The 21,088-nt window shown below is 36.9% G+C and overlaps 3 protein-coding genes across 6 annotated transcripts; all 3 read left to right on the top strand.

The window, feature by feature from the left end:
- Nucleotides 1-3,335: 3,335 nt before the first annotated feature.
- Nucleotides 3,336-8,925, top strand: LOC111782126 (protein LIKE COV 2-like). The gene is made up of 8 exons (XM_023662923.1): nt 3,336-3,708; nt 3,795-3,941; nt 5,182-5,234; nt 5,319-5,428; nt 6,285-6,452; nt 6,586-6,683; nt 7,945-8,071; nt 8,419-8,925. Exons 2-8 carry the CDS (start codon nt 3,819-3,821, stop codon nt 8,517-8,519), a joined length of 780 nt encoding a protein of 259 aa, XP_023518691.1. The 5' UTR covers nt 3,336-3,708; nt 3,795-3,818; the 3' UTR covers nt 8,520-8,925.
- Nucleotides 8,926-9,323: 398 nt separating this feature from the next.
- Nucleotides 9,324-16,883, top strand: LOC111782125 (RNA-binding protein 39-like). The gene is made up of 13 exons (XM_023662922.1): nt 9,324-10,138; nt 11,317-11,395; nt 11,490-11,546; nt 12,007-12,062; nt 12,981-13,203; nt 13,823-13,909; nt 14,008-14,082; nt 14,212-14,295; nt 15,223-15,287; nt 15,438-15,636; nt 15,707-15,795; nt 16,282-16,396; nt 16,516-16,883. The coding sequence occupies exons 1-13, from the start codon at nt 9,513-9,515 to the stop codon at nt 16,552-16,554; spliced, it is 1,794 nt and encodes a 597-aa protein (XP_023518690.1). The 5' UTR covers nt 9,324-9,512; the 3' UTR covers nt 16,555-16,883.
- An 848-nt stretch (nt 16,884-17,731) lies between these two features.
- Nucleotides 17,732-20,749, top strand: LOC111781065 (ribonuclease P protein subunit p25-like protein). 4 transcript variants are annotated; one of them, XM_023661474.1, is made up of 9 exons: nt 17,732-18,098; nt 18,207-18,332; nt 18,514-18,594; nt 18,680-18,768; nt 18,857-18,931; nt 19,816-19,877; nt 19,967-20,023; nt 20,105-20,284; nt 20,385-20,749. In XM_023661474.1, the coding sequence occupies exons 2-9, from the start codon at nt 18,207-18,209 to the stop codon at nt 20,465-20,467; spliced, it is 753 nt and encodes a 250-aa protein (XP_023517242.1). In that variant the 5' UTR covers nt 17,732-18,098; the 3' UTR covers nt 20,468-20,749. The 4 variants fall into 4 exon arrangements, with proteins under 4 accessions (XP_023517242.1, XP_023517240.1, XP_023517241.1 ...); XM_023661472.1 differs by having other exon boundaries at nt 20,376-20,749; XM_023661473.1 differs by having other exon boundaries at nt 20,105-20,290.
- The last annotated feature ends 339 nt before the right edge of the window (nt 20,750-21,088 follow it).

Raw genomic sequence — 21,088 nt, 5'->3', positions numbered from 1 at the left:
AATTTTGAAATAATTTATTATAATTTAATATGTAAAACTTGGGGGAGAAGCTTTGGATACGGTGGGCGTGCGCGAGAAGGTAGCGGGCAGCGGGCGGGTTTTGGCGGGAATTTTGTAATTTGGGCACAAGTGGTGGAGCACCACCTCCGATTTTTACGGTTGTTTGTACGTCCACCGCGCCCCCTTAAATTGACCGTTTCCCAACTGTCATTTTTTGTTTTTAATACGACCACACGGAAGGCCACGCATGTCATTTAATATTTAACGTTCGATAAAACAAACAAATAAAACAGACACATCCATCGAGAAGAAAATGAAAACATTGTTTTTTTTTTTTTTTTTTTTTTTTTTTTTTTTTNGCACAGCGTAACTAAGAGAGCCATTCCATTTAGGGCGAGCCCGTGTGGTTATGGGGGCGGGCACGAGCGGTCTGGTGTCCGAGCCAATTGGTCAGACGACGAGGACTGAACTTATTAGATATTAGTATTAGCCGCCTATCCCGAAAGAAAATGGGATAATAGAAAGAACGGTAAGCGCGGGAGCTATAGGATTGGTTTTCCCCGACCGGCAGCAGCTGGGTTTCCCCATCTCTCCTAAACTTCCCCCGGTCTGCGGCCCGAGCTGTATGAGGTAGAAACTCGTCTCACGTACGGTTCGGAGGCCATGTGTGTGTAATGTCACACATTGGTTGAGGGACAATAACAAAACACTCTTTCTTTATGAGGGTGTGAAACCTTTCCCTAACAAACACATTCTAAAGATTTGAGAGGAAGTCTGAAAGGGAAAGCCCAAAGAGAACAATATCTACTAGCGGTGGATCTGAAACGTTACAAATGATATCAGAGCCAGACATCGGGCGATGTGCTAGCCTTCTCACTCTTCCCTGAAGTGGGGTAGACACGAGACAGTGTGCCAGTAAAGACGCTGAGCCCCAAAAATGGTGGATTTGAAGGGGGTCCCACATCGATTGGAGAAATGAATAAGTGTCAGTGAGGACGCTGGCCCCAATGGGGAGTGGATTGTGATGTCTCACATTGGTGGAGGAGGAGAACAAAACACCCTATATGAAATGGTGTGAAACCTTATTCTAACAAACGCGTTTTAAAGCCTTGAGTAAAAAAAAAAAAAAAANTTTCTCTCATTTCTCCCTTATTTTAATTTTCATGTCTACATTGGAGATACAATCCTCTACAAATACTTCCCACGGATTAAAATGTGTCAGGGCACAGCGTAACTAAGAGAGCCATTTCATTTAGGGTGAGCCCGTGTGGTTATGGGGGCGGGCACGAGCGGTCTGGTGTACGAGCCAATTGGTCAGACGACGATGACTGAACTTATTAGATATTAGTATTAGCCGCCTATTCCCGAAAGAAAATGGGATAATAGAAAGAACGGTAAGCGCGGGAGCTATAGGATTGGTTTTCCCCGACCGGCAGCAGCTGGGTTTCCCCATCTCTCCTAAACTTCCCCCGGTCTGCGGCCCGAGCTGTATGAGGTAGAAACTCGTCTCACGTACGGTTCGGAGGCCATGTGTGTGTAATGTCACACATTGGTTGAGGGACAATAACAAAACACTCTTTCTTTATGAGGGTGTGAAACCTTTCCCTAACAAACACATTCTAAAGATTTGAGAGGAAGTCTGAAAGGGAAAGCCCAAAGAGAACAATATCTACTAGCGGTGGATCTGAAACGTTACAAATGATATCAGAGCCAGACATCGGGCGATGTGCTAGCCTTCTCACTCTTCCCTGAAGTGGGGTAGACACGAGACAGTGTGCCAGTAAAGACGCTGAGCCCCAAAAATGGTGGATTTGAAGGGGGTCCCACATCGATTGGAGAAATGAATAAGTGTCAGTGAGGACGCTGGCCCCAATGGGGAGTGGATTGTGATGTCTCACATTGGTGGAGGAGGAGAACAAAACACCCTATATGAAATGGTGTGAAACCTTATTCTAACAAACGCGTTTTAAAGCCTTGAGTAAAAAAAAAAAAAAAAAACAATATCTATGCGGTGGATTTTAGTCGTTACAATATAAAGTAAATTTGGTGAGAATTTTGGTATCTTTTTGCTAACTAGTATAATTATTTTTTTTATAATTTATAATTTAAATGAGATAGTTGTTTAAGTTAAATAGAATTTTTAATTATAATTCTAAAAAATAATAAAATTATGGTCTTATGGTTTATGGTTCATAGTTTATAGTACAACAACATCACCTCATCTAAATTTGTGTCCATATATCTAGTGTTTGAAGCACAGAAACTACCAACTACGTACATATCATCGCAATAATATGATAGGTACAAGTTTTCGTGATCATGACTTTATTTTTTTAATCATACAGACTCATGGTGGCTTAGACCCACACATGTCCATGTTAATATGGCATTATCCGAGTGGGACAGTGACTTTGTTTTTTTAACCAAAACGTATCAAACATAAATGTTGTCTTTTACTTTAATGCTCGACATTTTCCTTGTTTTGAAGGAACACAAGATTTTATTTGCACTCTCGAAAACGCTTTCTTCAAACAAACAAAATATGATTAAACCGTCACTTACGGGTAGACTTTATTTGATGGTGTATGTTTTGGCATGCTTATTCCATATTTGTTTAAATTATACTTTTTATTTTGCTAAATAAAAAAAAAATTGCGAATTACCCAAAAAAAAAAAAAAAAAAAAAAAATTGGAAAACTAAATCTAAAAACGCGTGAAAAGGCCTTTAAAACATAAATAGTTTATAGGTCATTGCAACCACAATAAATCCATTTAAATGTTTTAATTTTCATTTATTACAATTAAAGTCTTCAAATATTACAATTAAATTCCTTAAATATTACAAATTCTACAAAATATGGTAAAATTAATAAAAATAACCATGCCACAAAATGTTAATAACCCACAATTTTGTAGCTAAGGAAAGACGACAAAAAAAAAAAAAATGGTCGAGTTTCGAAATTAGAAGACAATATAAAATTATTTTACAAACGATAGTCTAATATTCTTCAAGATAATCTAGACGAGGACGAACAATCCAATAAATTGTTATATTGTCGTGTTTTAATGTGCGATGAATTTTAAAAAAGCTCTAATATATTGTAGATGAACTAGTTTCAAATAAAACAAACAATTATTTTGTTAGTTGAAATTAGTTGATGAAAAAAAAAAAAAACAAGAAATTAGTTTATGAAAAAAAAAAAAAACTAATTTTGATGTGTATAAATTTATTTATTTTTTGTTTATGAAAACAAGAAGTAACAATATATTTGTCGTTGTTAGTGAAGAAAATGTTATGAATTGCTTAAAAAGACATTATCCGTACCCATAAAAACAATCAAGAGACAAATTTAGACTAAATTAGAACTAGAAGGTTTATCGACGATGAGCGGAGAGAATTATCCGTTTCTCCGATCATGTTCATCTGCGTAAGCACAGTGAGGACCGGCGGAGTTTTGGAGTAATCGAGACGCCATTAACAGCAAGCGATTATTGCGAGGATAAGGTAGGGCGACGGGTGCTCTTTCTGTACTCCACCTTGTCCAAAACCCCTCCTGATCACGTGGTTATGCGTCTGGCATTTGCTTGCGGTTTCAACTAACCCCATTTTGGCGATTATCTTTTTCATACTGCAACTGCTCGCTGATTGATTCCCTTTTATTTACCGGACGCGGATGATCATTGATGTAGCCACTGTGAAGTCAGATTGTAATTGTTCCTCATCTTTTTTTTCTTACGGTGGTTGTGCTTTTTATTTTCACGTTTGGGTACTGATTTGTCGGATATTTGAGTAGATTTCAACTGATTTTAAGAGAGTTATGGCGGAAGACAAGGAGTCGACCTCGGTTCCTCTTAGTCAAGTTGATAATGGCGGTCAGGATCTTGAAGATCCTGTCAAATCCAAATCTCCTCCGAGTTCTCCCAATTCGTCCACTCGTAAGGTCTGGATTTCATTCCTGCTCTTTAATCTCTGCCGTCTATTTTTGTTTTCTTTTGATTGGGTGTTAGATGGCTCCGATTCATTTGGCCGGGGCTAGGCTCTTTTTCGTTGACGATCTTCTTCTAATATTTGCCCCCGATTGGTCTAAGGGATGTTGAATTATTGATGCTCGAGCCGGTGGTGAATCAGTTCGGATTAGGATTTGATAATTCCGAATATGTGCAGAGCGACTTAAGACTATTATGTGGAAATTCTGAATCAACTTTGATTATGAGTTGGGTTTTAGGGATCGTTGCTTATTGGATGATCGGGAATGATCGAGTTCATACTTCTGATAATATAATGCATCGTAGGAAGTCGTCAAAGTGGGCACTCAAAAGTAATATGGACTTAACTAGGTTGAGTATTGTTTTTTAAGATCATAATTGGGTTATATCTCTTTCGATTCAAAGCGCTCAATGATAGACTTATTGTTAATTATAACATTGGTTATGTTATTAATCAGACTGTAATGGTACAGTCTAGCAGAAAAAAGTCAGCAGCAGGCAATAATTAGTAGAACAATGGCCATGAGATTTGTGGTGTTGGGTGGATTTGACTGGTTTTTGATTCTGCCAATATTTTGCTGGGTCGAAATATGAAAACTGGTATCCTGAGTCTACGAACTCGATGAAAAAGTGTCCAAATTTGTTGCCGAGAATTTTTGTCGAAGGCCTAAAATTGTCGAGGACTGTTCGTTCTTCAATCTGGAGAATTAATCTCCTTTAGAATGAAAGGCAAATATTGAGTCACTTCTAATGGCATCGTTTGTGTTAAGCTACTATCCCATCTAAAAGACCTTCCTTTAGGTTGAATGTTCTGTCACTCCCTTATCAAGTATATTACCAGCTATTCTTCATCTGTATCCAATTTCATACAAGGCTCATAAGTGGGAAACTTGTAAAAAACACATCAAAGGATTTTATGATGAAAACCTCAACTTTCAATGGGATCATGTACTTGATGTCATAATATAGGGTTTAAAGATATACTCGTTCGGTCAATATGTAGGAAATTCTATTCCTTCCCTTTTCTTAGTCGTATATTGAATGCTTAACATGTTATGTCTTCTCATTTTGTTCTTTCTTTTTCTTCTTCTCTTAATTATTGTGGTTATTATTTTTTTCGTTGTTTGGATACCAGACGTTCCTCTTTCTTTCATTTGAATCTGACCTTTAATTCCCCGTCCATATCCTGTCCAGGCGTGCTATTATGTTCTCCAAAGCTGGGTGTCAAAGAAGTTTATGACTGGATGGTAATTTGGCTGGCCATTACCTTTCACTTATGGCTCTTGCTGCATCATAATTTCTGACATTTTGTTTGATTATTCATCCTGCAGTGTGGTTCTTTTCCCCGTTGCTGTTTCCTTTTTTGTTACATGGTGGTTCATTCAATTTGTTGATGGTTTCTTCAGTCCATTATATAAGCGGCTTGGAGTTGAGATATTTGGTAAGGCTTACTTCTATGCATACAAATGCATATTTGGACGTAAATAATTGAAAACCTCATGTTGGCATCGGTGCAAATAATTTTAGAACGTTGTTGCATTCTGCAGAGAAATGAACAACAGTTTTCAGATTATGAGTTGAAGATGCTCATCACTTGCATTTATTTACAGTTGTGTCGCAAACATTAGAATACTTGAGCACTCACTTCCTACTGCTCATTGCAATTTTAGGATAACTTTTTCCATTTGATGGTTACTAATGGGGTTATAGATTATTTCTTCCCCTTCCACTGCTTGTACTGCTGTGCCACTTTCGTAAAACTCTTCCATAGACTTGGATGTCAAAAGGAGAAACTAAGAAAATCCTGGAGAGGCTACATATGACATCTAGAAATATGAAGAATGATTTTTGAAAATAAGCATCTTGTACTGTCATATATATGTCCTAAAAACTACATTTAAGTCACAAAACTACTGCCACCATTGAGAGAAAATTTTCTTTCAGATCTTCCCTTTAAATTTCCTGCTTTGCTTGGGTTGGGCAGAGCAATAGGTTAAGCTGTATTCTTATGTCCATGCATAAATAGGAGCTGAAAAAGGAAAGTACAAGGATATTGGTTCTCATCATGTCAACGGAGGATATGGGTAGTTCTGATATTTGTCAGCTTTCTATAAATTGGTCCTAGCTTTACAGTCTAGGTCTAGGTAAAGTTTGCTTTTATAGACGTTTTAGGTAAATGAAAATTTTCTTTCTAGAACTCCTATGGTTGTGGAGTATGCTATGCATCATAACCTTGCCTTGCATATAAGTTCATCATTTTCGGGTAACGTCGCTTAACACAGGTTTTTCTGATGCAGGACTTGGGTTCATAACGTCTTTACTTTTTGTATTCTTCGTTGGTATATTTGTCTCATCATGGTTGGGTGCTACACTCTTCTGGCTTGGAGAATGGTTCATCCAGCGAATGCCCTTTGTCAGGCATCTATATTCTGCCTCCAAACAAATTAGTTCGGCAATTTCTCCTGGTAATTTTGTATAAGCACTCATATTCTGGTTACTATGTAATGTTGAATGGCAATTTGCGGTCCCATGAGTAATATCTTATGTATAATGGTCTCAAATTCAACTACGAGTTAATATAATAAGTCTCCTATGCAGATCAAAATACCACGGCTTTCAAAGAGGTTGCAATTATTCGTCATCCACGTATTGGTGAATATGCATTTGGGTTTATTACTTCAACTGTTACCCTCCAGGTAATAATCTTCTATGCAATGTAGACCATATCTGCTAGCAACTCTTTAGTACATAACCTTTGATAAACTGCATTTCTTCTGTAAAAACTAATCACGTAACTGAATGCACAAATTCTCAGTGTGGAATGTTGGATTTGACTCATTTTGTCCTTTCAATTAAAGGGGGAGAAGTGTGCCAAAAAAAGGAAAAAAAAAAAAAAAAAAAAATAAGGGGGAGAAAAAAGAAAACAAACTTTTATGAACACTGGCTAATTGTAACATCTAATGACTATTAGCTTTCTGGTGTATGTGGTTCTGAAAAGGCACATGTTTATCAGATTCATGTTTCAAGCAATGCTTATAGTGAATAAAGAAAAAACTGAGTATTCCAAAGACTGATCGCATTCCATTTCTATAGGCTGTTTTACAATTTCTTTAACAATTTAACTTTAAGTTATAAACTCTCTGTAATAATATTAGTTGAGAAATACATCTTTAGTTCATATACCTTCCCCCATTAGGACTTCAGGAAACTAATTTCTACAGACATTATAGACCTCAAAGAAAATTGAGGAAGCAATTTGGTAAATATTGTTGAGACAAAATGAGATAGCCTCCAATAACTTACTTTGGAAAGAAACCTGGCGGTATAGATAGTCACATCCTAGAAGACTTGATTGTCTTTCCTATCTGATCTCCAAGTTCTATACACAGATTAGAGCATTCTCTATATCTACTGTTCCATTAAACTATAAATAAACGTGGAGTTCCCCTTGAAGACCGCTAGATTTCGACTAGTGGACGAAGAAATAACTCAAGTCACACCTATTACGGTCGATAAAATGTTTATGGAAAGATCATCAACATACGCCGCTTATGCAATACGGACTGTCTCAGAACCATCTTTTCTGCTTTGCCCTCTGCTCAAAATTTTCAGAACTCTCTTTGAAAAGCTTAACCTGGCATAGTACTTTTCTCCATCTCTCTTAAGCAATTGGACAAATTCAAGTGGATTTCATGGAGAAATCTCGAGTCATTTGTGAAAATGCTACCCAAAAGAAATCTCTTGAGGGAAAGTTTCCTCTAACACGTTACTTTGGCTTCAGTTATCTACTTTTTCTCTAGTCACTGGTAGCTTTAGGCTCCAACGTTTTGGATTATGCCATCTTCGTACGGAACATTGACTATATGCTTTTCTCCATAACTTTCACAAATTTACTCTACGCAGTTTCTTTGCCCTGTTCTTGGTAATCTTATAATTACTAATTGATTTTCATTGCAGAGAGAGAGCGAAGATGAAGAGCTATGCAGTGTTTTCGTGCCAACAAATCACCTATACATTGGGGATATATTTCTTGTTAGTTCAAAGGACATCATAAGACCAAACCTGTCGATTCGGGAAGGCATAGGTATGTTACCTCTCTTTAATTCAAAGCTCGCTGTGGCCTATCGACTAAAAAAGGTTCATTCGTCTGTTTTCATAACAATACTTACAGCTCTTTCAGTGCATAAGATATGCTATTAAGTTTATTCCACAAAGAAGTTCAGTTTGATGCATCGGACTGCATGTTCATTTAATCTATAATGTGAGACATAACTTGGATTTTGGTTCTAGAATCTGCACCTGTGCATTTACACCTAAAAACCTCAGTAAAAGAATTGAGAGGAATGAGATAGAAACCATCAGCTAGCCATAAACTAGATCATGAATTCATCCCACTCATCTTTTTCATCTCATGTTCTTGCAATTGTGCAGAGATTATCGTTTCTGGCGGTATGACAATGCCACAAATTATTACACCTTTGGAGAGAGTTGATAGACAGGCCGAGACAATAGCTTTGAACAGACTAAAGTAGTGGCATGAAGAACACGAGAGATCCCTGGTAATATGAGAAGTTTCTTGCCCTATAAATAGTATGAAAGCTGGCTGTACTTGACGAAGAAAGGCTTGTATGCAAAGGCAACCATTTTGTATTCAAGTGTGAGTCATAAATGGTGGTGTTCTTATTAGTTGTTACTACATTTATTGATGTGTTTGTAGGATTTAGGTACCCATTGGGTGTGTTTATAGCGTAATCATAGGAATGATAGAAATCTTTTGGTGGTCACTATTGTCACACTTCTCAAACTAAATAGGTCAACATAAGAATAATGTTACAATTTGTTTCTAAACACGATCTTGAGGTTTGTATCGATTAAAATTCTATGTTAAAAATGTATAGATGTGAACTCTGAAGTTTTGAAATGTACTCGTTTATACCATTTGTATCATTTTATTTAAAAATAATAGTGAACACTTGTCCTTGTATAGTTAAATTCTAAAATTTTTGTGCGTGGATCAATTAAGATTATTTTAAACTATGCTCGTGTTTATATTCCTTAATCATCCGTCGCAAATAATTTTTATAGATTAAAGTATATAACATACAATAATGGAAGAACTAAAAAAAAAAAAATACTAATTTTAATAAAATTAAACTTTACATGAATTTTAATGAACAAATATACAAATTTAGAGTAAAAATTATTTTAATGTTGGGTGAATTATCTATTTAATTTTTTAAAAGGCAAGGCCTACTCTAGCGATAATAATAATAATTAATATTTGTTCGAAACAACCATAATTAATTATTTTCATCCGTATAAAAAAATAAATCCAAGTGCTTCACTCGCGGATTATTGAGAGCTCCAAGCCAACCAATAGTTCCTCTCCCAGAAACCCCTTAAAAAACCCTAGATTTTTCAATTGATCGAAATTTCGTCCCGTCTAGCTCCGCTGATTGCGTTTTCCAACACAAGTTCCGGCGAGATCTTTCGTTTCGCGGGTCCGGTGAATTTCTAAAGATTCGATGGACTTCGACGAGTACGACTACTTGGAGAAAGCTGTGGAGGATCAGGATGATAAGGAGACGAAGAAGGCAAAGAAGGGCGAGAGTGAGAGGAGCGAGAAAATCACCAGGAAAAGAGAGGTAGACGAAGAAGCTGGCTCTGGTGGTCGTGAGGACGAGGAGCTGAAGGTCAAGAGGTCGAGAAGTGAGCATGAAAATGGGAAGGAGGATAGGGATCCGTCGGGCCGAGGGAGGGATCGGCATCGGAGAGATAGAGAGGAAGAAACGGATGGGGGAAAAGAGAGGGATAGAGAAAGGAACCGTGGGAGAGATAGGGGTAGCAGTGAGAAGGAAAGGGATAGAGACAGAGATAGGGAGGAGAGAGATAGAGACAGACATAAGGAGAAAGAGAGGGAGAGAGACAAGGATAGAAGGGATAAGGAGAGAGATAGGGAAAGGCATAAGGAGAAGGACAGAGAGAGAGAGAGGGATAGGAAGGACAAGGAGAGGGAGAGGGAGAAGGAGAAAGAGAGAGAAAGAAGAGAAAGGGAAAAGAGGGAGCGGGAGAGAGAAGAGGAAAGATCCCGGCGAAGCAGGAGTCGGTCTGTTCGGGAGCGAGAACGCGAAGTTGATGTCAGAGAAAACAGGTAATTGTTCATTTCTGCATCATTTGTTAAAACTGGGATCTTGTAAGTTTACCGTTGACTGTTGGGTGTTGCCTGCATACGTTATGGCCGCCTGTTACTCGTGGTTATTCTTGAAAATTCTAGTGCAGTGTGCTTGAAAAAGAACAGAGCTTTTCCAAGATAGATGAAAAGATAGGAAATTGAAGGATACGAACTCCCAATGGGAGGGGAAACAATCATCCAATAAATAAAAGAAAGAAAAGTTCTCAAAAATTACAACAGCCGAAAGATAAACAAAACATTTAAAAACTTGAGTATGATCTAGCAACTCTGAAAAGAACAACATGAGAAGCCAGGCTAAGACAACGAAAACCACTTTCACTGAGCAACAAACACTGCTCCAAATCTACAGCCCAAATGTAGATCAACATCAACTGGAAAACTTCGAAAGCTGGATAGAAAAACTCCTTTACGACAAGCCATTAGCTTTCCAACCTAAGGCTCTTAAGTTAAATTTGCTATTAGATTTGAAATCTTGCAACCAAGCATTCTACTCGGTTTATTTTTAATTTTTTTAATTTTTTTTTTTTAACTCTGTCTTTGTCGCTAGAAAGGATATAGCTCAAGCCAATTTTGAATTTTCACCCCAGAGTCTCTTCTGAAATTAAGCACTCAGCACTCAGTTACTGGCTTATTCGTTGATGCTCTGTGAAAACTTGTGCAGTAAGCTGACTGCAAGAAGTCTAGGATTAGTTTGGAACCCGACTGTACTTTCATATGTCAGAAATGGTAGGACATTGATAAGCATCTAATGATAACCACCATGGTGTTGTAATCCTAGAAATCCTTCATTTTATGTATTTATTTTTAGTTTACTCGGGATTTCCTAGAATGAAAGTGTTAAACGGAATCATAAAAGTTAAGAAAATGTTTTCCAAGTTCGTTTTTTATTTTTATTATTCATTCTCTTTTCTTGGTGCATTCTATTCGCTAAATCGCTGGTATACAGTGATGGTCTTATCTTGAAGGCTTAAATGAAAAAAATAAAAGATTTGGCTTTCGTGTAATCACTGTCCCATAACAATACAGAGTGAGAAGAAGAAACCTGAGTGGTTCTTAATTTCTTAACATTTTTTGGGTTGAATTACTATATTGTCCTTCATTTCCCCCCCCTGATGTTTTGGGTGTGCGAATGACAGGAGGATGAAGGACAAGAAAGACATGGTGGAGCCAGAGGCTGATCCAGAGAGGGATCAAAGAACTGTATTTGCCTATCAGGTTGATAGTCTTCCACAGTTATTTTCCTTACCTTTCATGTTTCTATTTATATTTTGCTTATATTTTTTTTTTCTTCTCTGTATTCTTTGTACAGATGCCTTTGAAGGCCACCGAGAGAGATGTTTACGAATTCTTTTCAAAAGCTGGAAAGGTATTTGAAACTTATTATTGAAGAGAAGTATTTTGAGTGTTTATTTTTTCTTTTGCTGGAAGTTAACAATTATATGTATTAGCAGTCATAGCAGTCATACTTTCATCTATGTAATTTCCATGTGTCATGCCCCACATACATGTTCACATCTATAGCATGTATTACAATAACATTTTTGTTGCAATGTTATTGCTACAAACGTTATGATTGCTTAGATATTGAGATAGATTTGCTTCATATTGCAGTTACTGTTCCTCTGCCTTCAGTTTCGAAACTATAATCAATTTCTTCTATCTCAACATTCTGTTTATATGGGGTGAGTGAAAATGTATATGAGTTCTGTCGTCATCTCATTGATGGTCTGGTGCTTTGCCCCAAGTGTAAAGAATGGAAACCTTTATTGCTCTTCTTCTTGCTGGCTTCCTAAATAACCTGCTCTCGTTGTTCCTTCTATTTTCAGGTTAGAGATGTGCGGCTGATCATGGACAGGAATTCTAGACGGTCAAAAGGAGTTGGGTATGTGGTCTTGGGATTAGCAATTTTTATACTGCATGCTTGTGATCTTGTTAATATGGTTATTAACATAGTAGTTTTCAAGTATCAAATTTAACTGTATTTTTAAATGAACTAGCAATGCGATAATGATGAGGGATGGTGGGAATACAATGCAGTCATGTTTAATCAATTCATGCTACTTGTTCAAGGTAGATAACATAAACCTGAGGTTTTCTTTGTTGTTTTCCCCATCGTACTCCTAATTCTGCTCTTCTATGTTTTTGTGCAGATAAGAAACAGTCCTAACTCCTATGACTCTGTTATCTCTGTTCTCTGGTCTTGGTTTTACATTCATTTCTTGGCATTATGAAATGTTCTTGGTTCAAATTAACTTTCAGACTTGATTTGTGACACTTCATTAAAATGAACATGCTTGGTTGTGTATCATCATCACTCCGTTTTTATTTTATTTTATTTATTTGAACAAATGCAGAAAGGCTCTGGCTTGGGTTTATTTTTGGGTCTAGTATTAAAATAATAAAAAGTAAAGAGAAATTTGGTCTTCTGTGGCATCTTGACTTCCCCATAGTGCCTACTGTGTAATGATTCTCAATGATGATTTTTTTTTGGGATTATGTGCAAATATGCCCATTGAAAAGATTAGGAAGGTTGATGAATAATCACCATACGATCTCCTCCCACTTCCTCCTTCTAGTCTAAGCTGGTCATCTGCTATTTGGTTTTGTGTTGGCTCTTCATTTGATGAACTAACCTGACTATTAAACCAGTCAGAAGAAACTCAGAAGCTGAAAAGAATCTTATGCTTTGTTAACCTGCCCATTGTGTATTTCGTTTATCTTATGCTTTGTTAGTTTTGTTTATTAGTTTTGTTGCTTCATGCTCTAATAATTTTACTTTGGGGCATTGATTAAACTGCAGGTATGTTGAATTTTATGATGCGATGTCTGTGCCCATGGCTATTGCTATCTCTGGTCAACTACTCCTCGGTCAACCGGTGATGGTTAAACCTTCAGAAGCTGAAAAGAATCTTGTTCAATCAAATACGTCTGGTGCGTCTGGTGCAGGGCCGTATGGAGCTGTAGACAGGAAACTTTATGTTGGAAATCTACATTTTAACATGACCGAGACTCACCTTAGAGAGGTACTAAAATCAATTAATTTATGCTGTTTTTTCTTGAGACATTCGCATTTGATTTCCTTTCGTGCACAGTTATTTTCTATACAAGTGACAATGGTAGACTGTCATTGAACAAGAAAAAGTCTATGCGTCAATATCATTTGCAAATGTGTATGCAGTGAACATGATTTTCCTGCTGTAAAATCAATAGTCTATGAATAGTAGATGCCATGGCGGGGAATTTAAAGTTGGTTTCTACGGTTTTTAAATAATTATATCATTATATCTTTTTGACTTCGATAGGTAGCTCCTTTCTATTGGATAAATTTCACAGGAAATCACAACCTAACTTGCCAATGACTAATTTGAGAGGGTCATGAATCTCTCCCCGCTACTGTCAGGTTAACGGACTAAATACAAACAAACATCCTAGTCTTCACCAAATACAGTTATAAACAATGACACAGAAATTACTCAACTGACCGGGGGAGTTATTGCCTCCCTGTTAAACATATTTAAACAAGGAAGCCAACTAAAATCGGTTCTTTTACATGTTAGAATTGGTCACATTTCGGTTTTGCCCTTCCTCGAATAAACCTTCTTGATATGAGCTCTAACAGACTATCACTTCTTTTCTGATTAGATTTTTGAAGCATTTGGTCCTGTGGAGCTTGTGCAACTACCTCTTGACCTTGAGTCAGGTCACTGCAAGGGTTTTGGATTTGTTCAAGTGGGTAATCATTTGTTATCAAACTTTTCCATTTTTAGATGTACTATGTATCATAGTCAGTAGTTCATAATGATCTGTCTTAATTTTTGAGTTTCCAGTTTGCTCATCTAGAGCATGCAAAGGCAGCTCAAAGCTTGAATGGGAAATTAGAAATTGCTGGCCGAATTATCAAGGTAGCCTTCTACTATATCCTTTTAGAATTTGACTTGTGTTTATTACTAATATATCTGTTTGTTATTAGCACGTCTCTGAAAAATGATGACATTCTTGACTTGATGTGTTTAACAATACTGTTTGTATAGGTTTCATCTGTAACAGACCACATTGGAGCACAAGAAAGTGTTGCAAAATCAAATGACCTTGATGATGATGAGGGGGGTGGTCTGGTTAGTGCATAGTTTTCTTTTACAATTGAAAAATAAATATCTCTCTGTAAGTCTTTTAGCATGGTTCCCTTTTCAGACTCCTCTAAAGGCTTGATTTGAACTACCCTCTTTTGATTGCTTAATTAGTTGGAGTTTTGCATCAAATGAGAGAAGAAAAGAGAAGAAAAAGGAAGGGCCCATTGTTTGTGAACTGAACTACACACATTGAGTCCTGAGTGGCCAAGTCGCCTTTGAATAAATTTGTAGGGTGTGTCAAATATTGATTGAAGGCACTGATCTACATTCTCTAGAATGCACTTTGAAGAATATTAGCTTCCTGTAGAATTCTTACTCTGGGATTCTGACATGTCATAGGCTCACAATGGGAGCTAGAAAGATGGATCTCTACATACTTTGAAGCTGAATAAAGTTGAAACTATTCACATGTGAAGGAATTGATTGGGAAATATATTGAAACAACACCTGCTAGTTGTAGATACATTTACGTTGTATAGATTATTCCCTGAATTTTTCTTATATTAGATGACAACACAGGGAAGGAACACGTTGAAATTGTCAATTGCTGATGATCTATTGTCATCATCAAGGAAGAATGATTCTTCCCTGGGGATTCACATACCGAGTTATTTAGACATATATTTCCAATCTTTAACACCTTGCTTAAGCTTTTTTATTTCTCACATATATAAAGGAAAAAGGAGAAAAAAAGAAAAGAAAAGAAAATGAGACTATTGGCTTTAGACTATGAGCATACGTCATATCATTTAGTGATGACGGTTGAACTATGCTGATTGAAACTTCTCTTCGATTACTTCCAACTAGTTTAGTTACACTTTTTCTGTGGCTTTTGTATATTTCATTACATTCAATAAAATATTCCTTTATCGTCAGAACAAGATGTTTGCTAATTGCAACGTTTAATTGCAGGCATTGAATGCTCAATCAAGAGCTCTGCTTATGCAGAAGCTTGACCGTACTGGTATTGCTACTAGGTTTGTCTCCCTTGGTGTGATTATGTTGCAAGATGTCATATTTTCTCTCTTTCGTACTTTTGTCTCCTGATTTGGTTGTTTTCTTTTAGAAAAAAAAAATATTGACCAATGAAAGTTAACTGCTTCATGGTTATTGCTTCGTGGTTTCAGTATTGCAGGATCTCTTGGAGCTCCAGTGTTGAATGGGTCAGCCCCAAATCAGAGATCTACGACCAGCTTGCCTCTAAATGGTCAAGCTGCAGTTGTTGCACCAGTACTTCCTGCAAATTTTACTCCACCAGTTTTACAATCTGTTGGAAGTCCTAGTGAATGTTTACTACTGAAAAACATGTTTGATCCATCTTCGGAGGTACTGAGCACTTGTATTTTCTGCTCTCATCTTTTAAGAAGAATTATTTATAAGATTAATCATTCTGCAGACCGCACCAGACTTTGACTTGGAAATCAAAGAAGATGTTGAAGAGGAGTGTTCTAAATATGGTCGCGTTAAACATATATATGTGGATAAGTGAGTACTTATTATCCTGTCCCCATAATCATAACTATTTCAGATCATAATATTGTTTTATGTGTGCACATTTTTTTTTTGTGGGTTAGAACTTATATTTCTGTTTTATTTAAGCCATAGCGATATTATTTATGGCTAAAATGCTTGAACAGGATCTTGTCTTCTGTTCATGTCTTTCTCAAATTTGTTTCATTCTGTGTTGCGGCATTGACTTGGATCTTTGATCCTCATTTGCAGATATACTTCCGGAATAGGGATGGAAAAAAAAATTACTAACGCGTTCATCGATGGAGAATTTTTTTCCTCTTTAATTTTAGGATGGTTATGGAAAGAGGGCTTTCCTACGCTGACACTAGCCCTGAATTATTATAAATATATAATAACTATACTTGACCTACAGACTTTTTCTGTACATACATGCATATACATTGTAGGCATATACATTTTCATCGTCTTTTTCCCCTTTTGTTGTTTTACATTGTGCAGAAACAGCACCGGATGTGTGTATCTGCAATATGATACTATGGAAGCTGCTATAAATGCTCAACGTGCAATGCACATGAGATGGTTTGCAGGCCGACAGATATCGGTCTTGTTCATGGTTCGTTATTAAACTCGAAATCTCTAATCAGTTCTTGATAAATTTCTTAATACCTTTTAGACTGGAATTTAGATTTCCCATTTTCGACTTCTCAACATCATTTTATTCCATCCTTGCAGCAACCTCAGGTGTATGAAGCCAAGTTTATAGGAGCTTGAATACTCTATTTGCTGTTCTCATCATTTAGGAGTAAATCAGAAGATTCCTCTAGCCATCCCTGCTTTATATTCTTTCTTGGATGCTGCCCCGTCAATGTCTAATGGCTCCACTTTCTGTAATAGGTGCTCATAGAAGTCACAGGTTAAAATCGAGTCGATTATCTTCATAGAAAAAAACGAAAACGTTGTGTTGTTTTTGGTGTGGATATGGTACCTATTCTTGATTTCTGCACTAATACATTATTGTCAAGCGAATACTTTTTGTTGGCTTGGATGGATGCATATAAGTGTTGACTTGCAATGCATTTTGCAGAACTGCCGCTGAAACACTTTTTTTGAGTTGGGGTTTTATGTATTTCCAGGTACTCATTTCTGCCAGGATCATTTGAAGTCTTTATTACCATATGGTTCGTCTCTTTCAAGTCAGTATTCGGTTCGTCGAAGGCCGAATCAAATATTTTATTCGGGTTTTACTTGAATTGTAACTCGTTTTAACAAAAATAACTAAACTCGTAGGTGGAGTAATATTTATAAGCTCAATTTTCAAATATTGTGAAATGGTATTCTAGTGATTAATTTTTTTTTTTTATTAATAATATTTAAGACATTGAGGAGCTTCGTGAGAATCCAAAATTTTTAATATTTATTTTAGGATACATTAGGGAGCTGTTATTTTCTATTTCATTTATTTTTTTATACAATTAACTATATTTAGGTGTTAGATAAACTTAATTTAAATTGTTCCACTTATTTTAAAATTTGTATTAAATTTTACTTTTTTTTTAATCACTTGTTTGTAATTTCAGTTAAAATGAAATTAATATTGTACATTCAAAAGACAAAAAAATTTCATTATCCACCAAAAACATTATTGATGATATTATTACTTCCCTAAAAAAAAAATATATAATTACTCTCAACTTAACATAAATTAATAATTCCTATAAAATAACACACAAAAACAAAGCATAAGAATTGGACCTATCCTTAAAGATTCTCCTATTTCTTTCCTACTGAATCTCCCGAACAACACATCNTTGAAATATATTAAATTAATATGAATGTTAATAATAAAGGCCAAAATCTAAAAAGGATTAAATAAATTATTATAAGCACTTTGGGCTTTTTTACGTGTATGTGTAATGGGCCGAAGCGGGAGAAATAAATGGGCCGAGCAGAGAGATAGTTAAAAGTGAAGATGTAGGGAGGGAGATTGGTAGATGGCAGTGATCCAGTAAGATCTCGTGCGGTCACGGCGGCGATAAGACCGGGACTCAAAGCCCTACTCTCACTGGTTCAAACTCGGCCACCCCTTCTCTTCTCCTTCTCCCCTTCTATTTATTCTTCCTTCTTTCTCCAAACCCACGGGGTCTTCGGAGGGGGCTTAATTTTTCAAACCACCCATTACCCAATCCAACAGATTTCACTCAGATTCACACAAACTCCCTTCTTCTTCTATCTCTTCCGTGCTTCTCCGGATTCTTCACTCCTTCGTTTATTCTTCTACTACTCAGCTCAGCTCAGCTCAGCTCAGCTCACTCACGGTAATACCCCATGCCTATCTCTGTTTTTCATTTTTTTTCTTCAGTTGGGTACTTCCTTGATTCTAATTTTGATGCGGGTTCTCTCTTGAATCCTCTGTTGTTGTTTAGATGGATAGGTACCAGAGAGTGGAGAAGCCCAAATCAGAAAACACTCCCATAAACGAGAATGAAATTCGCATTACTACTCAAGGAAGGATGAGGAATTACATTACTTATGCCACCACTCTTCTCCAGGTTCATCTCTTCTTCTGCTATGGCTGTTTGCTTAATTTATATGTTGCTCGACTGACATAGAATTATGGGTTATAATTAATGATGTGGGTGAAAGCAGCGGTATACCCTCCAATGGGTACTTCTGAGATCCGCAAAAATCTTTTGAGATGTTATTGATTATGATTTCTTGTCTCCTTCATAGGAGAAGGGTTCAAACGAGATTGTTGTCAAGGGGATGGGAAGAGCTATCAATAAGACTGTAATGATAGCTGAACTAATTAAGGTAGGGTTGTTTTCTTCACTGCTGTTGTTGTTGTTTGGCGTGCTTGCTATGTCTCTTTTGTAATATCTTCATTTTCTCTGTTCAGAGAAGGATTGCTGGTCTCCATCAGAATACTGCTATTGGATCCACAGATATAACTGATATGTGGGAGCCACTCGAAGAAGGCCTTCTTCCGTATGAATTCCTCCTACTCTCCCATATGCTTCTTAAAATTTACCATTTGCGGTTGTTTTGAAAGCTCATTTTTCTCTGCTTTTGGCAGTCTTGAGACTACAAGACATGTTTCAATGGTGTCAATTACCTTGTCCAAGAAGGAGCTCGATACATCTTCGACAGGGTAAAGATGTTTGGTTTGATGTCAAGTTTTACTTAAAATAAATATACCCTTAGGATTGTATTTTAAAAAGGTCATTGTACTCTTAAATATTTAACTGAATATGCTTGACCACCTATGAGATCCCACATCGGTTGGAGAGAGGAACCTCTCCCTAATGGACAACCTCTCCCTAATGGACGGAAACCTCTACCTAGTGGACGCATTTTAAAACCTTGAGGGAAGTCCGAAAGGAAAAACCCACCTGTGATGTGCTTCTTGACCACTTGTGAGATCCCATATCGGTTGGAGAGAGGAACAAAGCATTTCCTAAAGGGTGTGGACTATTAACATAATGACACCGAGCCCTTGTTGCAGCCCGGGCTACTGAATCCGCTGCTTTATTTTTGGTACCAACAATTAAGAATTGTTTGCCCCTACTTGCTGCATCAAAAACTAAATCACAAGCTTCTGATAAAAAACGAGCAGTTCTAGTAAGATTTATAATATGAATACCTTTACGTTTTGCAGAGATATAAGGTGCCATTCTAGGATTCCATTTCCTAGTACCATGACCAAAATGAACTCCTGCTTCCATCATCTCTTCCAAATGGATGTTCCAATATCTTCTTGTCATTTCTCCCCCCACTTCCTCGCTCGCTTTTTTTAAGAAAAAAAAAAGAGACGAGCTGAAATAGAAATAAATAATTGTTCCCATGGAACCTTATCCTCTACCTCTACTGGGGATTGACTGTTTACACGATCCAAGCCATTAATTTTTTTCTATTCGTTATGTATTTTAAAACTTGAGGGGAAAGCCGAAAGAAAAATCCTAAAGAGGACAATATCTGCTAGCGGTGAGTTTGGACTATTACCTTGCAATTTTGATTTGTTTTACTTATGTGTAGATACCAATCCCCTCTTCCTGTTGACCAAGTGAAACCATGGAATGAGTTTGAAGATGAAGGAGGTGATTAATATAAAATGTTTTTTATATTTTATTTCCTTTAATTTTGATAATAAGCTGATTTTAATTAATCTGCACCAATTTTGATCTAGAGGGATCACCTAGAGTACGAGGTAGGGGACGTGGTAGAGGAAGAGGCAGGGGTAGAGGTACTATTATTATCTTGGAATACACTTTGTGTCCGCATAATTTGTAGTCTGTGCCAACATCTATTAAACTGTTTCATGTAGGGAACTACAATGGTACATCTGAGTATCAGGGAGATGGTTGGGATGGAGGGCGAGGTTTCGGCCCTAGAGGAGGTAGAGGACGTGGAAGAGGACTTGCATTCCGTGGCAGGGGACGTGGTTTTGGTCGCCAGTCAGGTGGATATTATGATTATGGAGAACCTATGACTCCAACAGTCCCAGGTCGGGGTAAGCTATGTTGAGATTGTTATTGAGCTGTCGAACACTGTTGTGCATACTCGTGTACATTGTGTTGATGATATGTTATATAAAGGTTTTGTAGGTCGTGGACGTGGGCGGGGGAGGGCTCGTGGTCGTGGTGGTTATTATCGATCAGATGGTCCGGTGCAAGCAGCTGCTGCTTGAGAGGCAAATGGTTACATTTTTTCCGATGGCCTCGAAAATTTCATAGTTATGTGTGTTTTGCTTTTCTTGTTTATGATTCGTTCTGTAGTGTTCGAGGTAGGAAGATTTGCATAGAGCTTCTAATTAACTTCTCGCAAAAAAATGGGTGTAAATTATATCTTGTTTTTTTCTTATATTCTATTTTCATTAGGACTTAGTGTGTAGCAGCAACCAGTACATTCTTTCATTCTTATATGCCTTTGCATGCTCTAATCTACTACTGATCTTCATTTTTTCATCCAATTTCAACGCAATTTGTTTAAATTCTGTTTTAGTATCATATTTTGACCCTCATATGAATCGTTGGTTGGGCATAAGTAGATTTGCATTTGCATGGGTCAAAAAGAAATCAAATGGATTCAAGGATTCAAGGGGGCTGGTAGAGAACGTATCAATAAGTTTGAAGTTGCTTTATATGCTTTGAGTTGTTTTATGTTATATAAACTCTTGCAATAAATACAGTCTTCTGTTCTTTGGAGCTGAAGCTATATTTGCTTAGCTTTACTTTCGTCCTAGGTTATCATTAGAGGATAATATCTTCATGCGGTGGACTTGGTCTGTTATAGTTCGAGTGGTGTGTTA

This window comes from Cucurbita pepo, chromosome LG19, assembly GCF_002806865.2.
Source record: "Cucurbita pepo subsp. pepo cultivar mu-cu-16 chromosome LG19, ASM280686v2, whole genome shotgun sequence".
Lineage (NCBI taxonomy): Eukaryota > Viridiplantae > Streptophyta > Magnoliopsida > Cucurbitales > Cucurbitaceae > Cucurbita > Cucurbita pepo.
This window is presented reverse-complemented; position numbering and strand designations above follow the sequence as displayed.

What these genes read in the sequence shown, in the direction of transcription:
- LOC111782126 (XM_023662923.1), top strand. Translation starts at nt 3,819, where the DNA reads ATGGCGGAAGACAAGGAGTCGACCTCGGTTCCTCTTAGTCAAGTTGAT. An exon ending in CCAATTCGTCCACTCGTAAG is followed by an intron (nt 3,942 to 5,181) that starts GTCTGGATTTCA and finishes TATCCTGTCCAG; the next exon opens with GCGTGCTATTATGTTCTCCA. An exon ending in CTTCAACTGTTACCCTCCAG is followed by an intron (nt 6,684 to 7,944) that starts GTAATAATCTTC and finishes TTTTCATTGCAG; the next exon opens with AGAGAGAGCGAAGATGAAGA.
- LOC111782125 (XM_023662922.1), top strand. Translation starts at nt 9,513, where the DNA reads ATGGACTTCGACGAGTACGACTACTTGGAGAAAGCTGTGGAGGATCAG. An exon ending in AGACGGTCAAAAGGAGTTGG is followed by an intron (nt 12,063 to 12,980) that starts GTATGTGGTCTT and finishes ATTAAACTGCAG; the next exon opens with GTATGTTGAATTTTATGATG. An exon ending in AGGGTTTTGGATTTGTTCAA is followed by an intron (nt 13,910 to 14,007) that starts GTGGGTAATCAT and finishes TTGAGTTTCCAG; the next exon opens with TTTGCTCATCTAGAGCATGC.
- LOC111781065 (XM_023661470.1), top strand. Translation starts at nt 18,207, where the DNA reads ATGGATAGGTACCAGAGAGTGGAGAAGCCCAAATCAGAAAACACTCCC. An exon ending in AGGAAGAGGCAGGGGTAGAG is followed by an intron (nt 20,024 to 20,104) that starts GTACTATTATTA and finishes TGTTTCATGTAG; the next exon opens with GGAACTACAATGGTACATCT. An exon ending in TCCAACAGTCCCAGGTCGGG is followed by an intron (nt 20,291 to 20,375) that starts GTAAGCTATGTT and finishes TGTTATATAAAG; the next exon opens with GTTTTGTAGGTCGTGGACGT.